Source organism: Corvus brachyrhynchos, unplaced genomic scaffold, assembly GCF_000691975.1.
Source record: "Corvus brachyrhynchos isolate BGI_N302 unplaced genomic scaffold, ASM69197v1 scaffold830, whole genome shotgun sequence".
Taxonomy (NCBI): Eukaryota; Metazoa; Chordata; class Aves; order Passeriformes; family Corvidae; genus Corvus; species Corvus brachyrhynchos.
In genome coordinates this window covers 161,470-165,973 of record NW_008235721.1, presented here as the reverse complement: position 1 = coordinate 165,973, position 4,504 = coordinate 161,470, and the positions used below count along the sequence as shown (strand labels likewise).

Here is a 4,504-nt window from a genome sequence, read left to right as displayed (position 1 = left end):
GGCCGAGGTGGAGCTGTGCTGGATGACCGGCGCGGGCGAGCCCGTGGGCTCCGAGCTCTCCTTCGGGCTCTCTGCTCCGGGAACAGGAGAGAGGAGAAGCGCGTTAGGGACAGCTCAGGGTGTGGGGTGGTGGCAAGAGGAGGGGTGGGAATGCTGCTGGTTTGGGGTGGGAACACTGCTGGCCCCAGATGGGATCAGGGACACCTCAGGAATGGGCTGGACACTCCCCTTTCCAGCCTGGGGCACGGAATATGGAACCCCACTGCTCCCATCAGACCCCCCCCTCCCCCTTTGGCAGAGGCGAGCGAGGACTGGGACAGAACTAATTAAAAGCTGGGAGATAACGACACCCTGGCTGGCCCCATCCCGTGGAGAAGCAGCCTCGAATCCTCCTGAATTCCAGGCCGTGGAATCCTCCTGAATTCCAAGCAGGAAGCAGCACAGCTTCCCGAGGAGGGCAGCACTGCCATAACCTTCATCCCAACCCTCCATTCCCAGACCGTCCATTCCTCGTTAACCGGAATTAATTTCCCCCCAGGCCATCGAGCCCCGAGCCTGAGCAGCCCCTTCCCCACCTGCCAGGGGGAGCAGGATCCCCTCAGCAGGGCCCAGGGCTGGGCTTGTGGGGGCATTTTTTATCTAAATCACCTGCTCTGCTCTTTATTACTCCCCGAGATACTAAAATCAGTCAGAGCCCATCACAACCCTTTGCTGGCTCCGTGGTTTTGGGAATTTGAAGGGGGCAAACGAAGGCAAAGCCCCTCCTCCCTTTGTTCAGGGGCTTCCAGAGCTTTGGATTTTCTGCCCCAAACAACCCCCGAGGTCCAGGCAGAGCTCCTCTCCCAGGGGACAGTTTGGGAGCTCTCAAACACCTGGTGAGGGCACCCAGAGCCCTCTGCACCCACAGGTGCCAGGAGGAAATTCCAGGCGGGACGGGGTCACCTCCCTTTGAAAGAGCAAAATAAAGCAGGAGCTAGGATATTTCTTCCACATAAAACCCCTAATACTGGGAAAAAAATCAGATTTGGGGTTTAACACCTCACTGGAAAATGGGCTCAGGCTCCATTTTCCTTCTGCCTTTCCCTGGGAAAACCTTGGCCTGGGCTTGGAGAAGGTCGAGCAGAGCAATATCCTCCTGTGGCAGCCCAAAGCCAGGAGATTTACAAGGTGCTGCAAATAAACCTCCCGAGTGTCCAGGAGGCTGCTGCAATTCCATCAGGGACCCTGGGGCTGTGTCAGGGACCTGCCCGGCCACAAATCTTGGCCATAAAAAGGGGCGGAGGGGAGGGGGCAAATGTCGTTTCCAGCGTTCAGATGCGTGGTGAATTCCTGCCGGTGTGGGGAACAGGGAGAGGAATTGTGAACTTTGGGATGAGCAGGGAAAACCTGGGAGGCACTGCGGGGCTGGGACACGGGGACGTGGGGACAGCCAGGAGCTCCTCAGCCAGGCTCCAGGTCACTGCAGGGGGTGACAGTGGCACATCCCTGTGCCTGACCAGGCAGGGCAGAGCTCCAGAGACCCGGAGATGGGATCAAGGCACAGCCCCCAGGGACGCTGAATTTTCATTTTTTAAAAATTTTTTTTGTTTTTCTCCCTTGTTCTTTGCTATTTGCCCTTCCCTTCTCGCAGCTCATCTGTCCCTGCCTCTCCTCCCATTATTCCAAGGAACACTAGAGGACTCCAGCGTCCTCCCAAAGCCTCAGCACAGCCTGGAATTGGTACTGCAGGGAGGGCAGGAGGACCCAGATCGTGTTCAGCTCCTGGGCTGATTAAAATGAAATCGGGAGCATTAAAACAAAAGAAGGGAAGAAAAGAAGATAAAAAAGAGGATTTTTTTTCTCTTTTTTACTTCCGAGCCGAGACAGCTCGATGGGAATTGCAGAGGATGAGCTGTGGAGGTCTGCGATGTCACTGAGAGAGTCTGGCCTTTCCTGACTCTGGCTCTGCCGTGGAGCAGCAGATTTTGAATTTCACAGGGATCAGGGAGGGCTTGGCTCGCTGCCGGGAGCAGGGAGAGGTGGATCCACATCCAATATCCCACCCTGGAGAGGCAGAGGGACACAAACCCTCTGCCCTGGGCTCTGCCCACACTGCAAGTGTCACCCCTGAGGTTAAAAGGACAATGTGGGGGATCCTCCTCAGCAGGGGATGGGCAGAAATGCCCTCGGAGATGTGTGGGGTTTTTGGGGTGTCCTGTGAGGGCCTTGTGGGTCCCTCCCAAGCCAGGGGCTGTGCACTCCTGCTCTGTCCCTGCATCTGTGGCAGCCCTGCCGCCAGCCAGGAGGGGACACGGTCTGAGGGGACAATTCCCTCCCTCCCTCCCTCCCTCCCAGAGCGGCCCCAGGCTCCAGGCAGCAGCAGAGCCCTCACTCACCCAGGTAGCCCTGAGTCTTCTTCTGCAGGGCCGTGACCGGACAGTCCTTGTGGGCCAGCAGCAGCTGCTTCAGCTGGGCCACCTCGTTCCTCAGCAGCGTCACCTCATTCTGACGGGACAAACACACGAGCCCGTCACCCACAGCAGCCCCACGCTCACACTTCCAGCAAGCTCCCACTCTGGTGTCCAACCCAAGGAGCCCCTGGCCCAGGAATATCCAGCCAAGTTCCTGGGTTTGGGGGATTTGGGGAAGTGGCAGCGGCGGCCCGCGCCTGGCTGTGGTCACTGAGCTTTTCCTGAGCCGTCCTGCCAGTGCCACCTGCCCCAGGGACACCTGGAGTGCTGCTGGCTCTGGTGGGACACAGGGAGTGTCCAGCCAGCCCAGCCCAGCCCAGGCTGTGGGGACATCACAGCTCTTCCACGCTCTGTGAGCTCCCATGAGCCAGGATTGCTTCCCAAGAAACTGATCGGATTTTCTCTCTGAAATGTATGGGGAAGCAGCTGAAACCCAGAGAGCTGCATCCCAGAACTGCCCAAGGAAGCAGTTTCTGTAACTGCCCTGGGAAGGGAATGAAAACACCACGGTCAGAGCTGCAGCAGAGCTCCAGGGACTGAGTCACCGCCCGGGCTAGTGCCGGGAGCAGTAATGGGAGAACTGGGAGTGAAATCTGGATTTCCAGGTGTGCTGCACCTCTCGGGACGCCTGGAGAGCCAGGGAAACCCAGTTCTCCAGGGAAAAACCAGTGTGGCCACGAGCTGCAGCTGCAGAGCCTCCCTGCTCCCCCAGCCAGGCCCAGCGTGAAGGGAGGAGAGCAGGGAGAAGAAATCCCACTCTGGAAAAACTCCCGGGGTTCACGGCCTCTCCAGGGGCGGCACGGAGACAAATGGAAACTTCTGGAGCCCTCGGGATGGGAAGGCAGCACTGAGCCCCGGGCAGGGAGCAGCGAAATGGTCTACTATAATGAGTATTAGCATCATTCTAATGGGTGAAATAATTGGTACTTTAATGAGATGCTTCTTCCATATTTGTTGCATGGCATAATGATGTAGTCTCACTCAGACACCTCCAAACTCATCTCAGAATTCCCATTGAGTATTCTTTCACTGGCTTTGTTCTTATCCAATTTCACACAAGTCAAAAAGAGATTTCATCAGACCTGCTTTCTGAAAAGGGCAAGGTTCTTTAAGTGATCTCCTCTTAACGTCTACTGCAGCTGGTTTTCCTAAGAGTAGGAGAAAAGATTAGAACATCTACCACTTGTGGAACTTGTTCCACCACGAGGCACCGTCACCTCTCGGGGCAGGAGCTCCCGCAGCAAACCCTGGATTTTAAGCAGGCAATTTACTTTAAAAATTAATTTTCCCCTCAAAACCTTCAACCAAACACGCTCTTGGAGGTAACAGGGACCACAAGGTTTTGTAGGGCCGCACACCTCCCAGTTTTATTCGGGAGAACAAAGGAAAAGCAGCAAGGGCTGAGAGCGAGGCAGCCCCGGCCCCACAAACTGCGGGGGCGGTCGCAGCCCCGGCCCTGCGGCAGCCCCACGGCAGCTCTGGCTGTGGGGCAGCATATGGAGATTAAACTCCTGGAAGCCCATCCGAGTGCCGGAGCAGGTGGCCGTCCTGATGGAGGGCTGGCGTGTGGCTGGCTGGCACGAGCCAGCCGAGCTGATTGCCTGAGAGGGGAGCGCTTAACCCCCGTAGCTGAGCGGGGAGAGGAGAGGGAAAATGTTCCTTCCAAACTGCAGAGCTCGTCAGGCAGATGAACGCGGGGCTGGAGTTCGTGCCTGGTGGGCTGGGAGTGCCTCAATGCTGGAGCAGCACCAGAAAAACAAGGTTTTAACCCATTCTGCGAAGCAGGAAGGACGCTGGGAGATTTTCCTCCTCTTTGCCAAGCCCTGGAAACCCCCAGCACCCCCAGCACCCCAGCCCAGCGCGGAGGGGCAGCAGCAGCAGCGGCCACCGGCCCGGTGGCTGGGCCGGGGAGGGGGCGTCAGGGTGCTGGACGAGGATCTGGCTCTGCTCCGGCCGCGCGGTCACCATGGTGCTGGCTGAGCCCACCACGAGGCTGCCGCCGTTCAGCGAGGACGATGCTGTCAGGCTGGCCTTCAGCCTCTGCCAGGGGCGCC

The 4,504-nt window shown here is 57.9% G+C and overlaps 1 protein-coding gene across 1 annotated transcript in view; it reads right to left on the bottom strand.

Moving 5' to 3' along the window:
- ATF7 (activating transcription factor 7) overlaps positions 1–4,504 on the bottom strand; it is a 33,446-nt gene that overhangs the window by 415 nt on the left and 28,527 nt on the right. The window contains exons 8-10 of the mRNA XM_017729644.1: positions 4,273–4,490; positions 2,376–2,977; positions 4–71 (exon numbers count right to left, since the gene is read on the bottom strand). Coding sequence (XP_017585133.1) covers positions 4–71; positions 2,376–2,977; positions 4,273–4,490 — 888 coding nt within the window. The remainder of the gene's footprint in view (positions 1–3; positions 72–2,375; positions 2,978–4,272; positions 4,491–4,504) is intronic.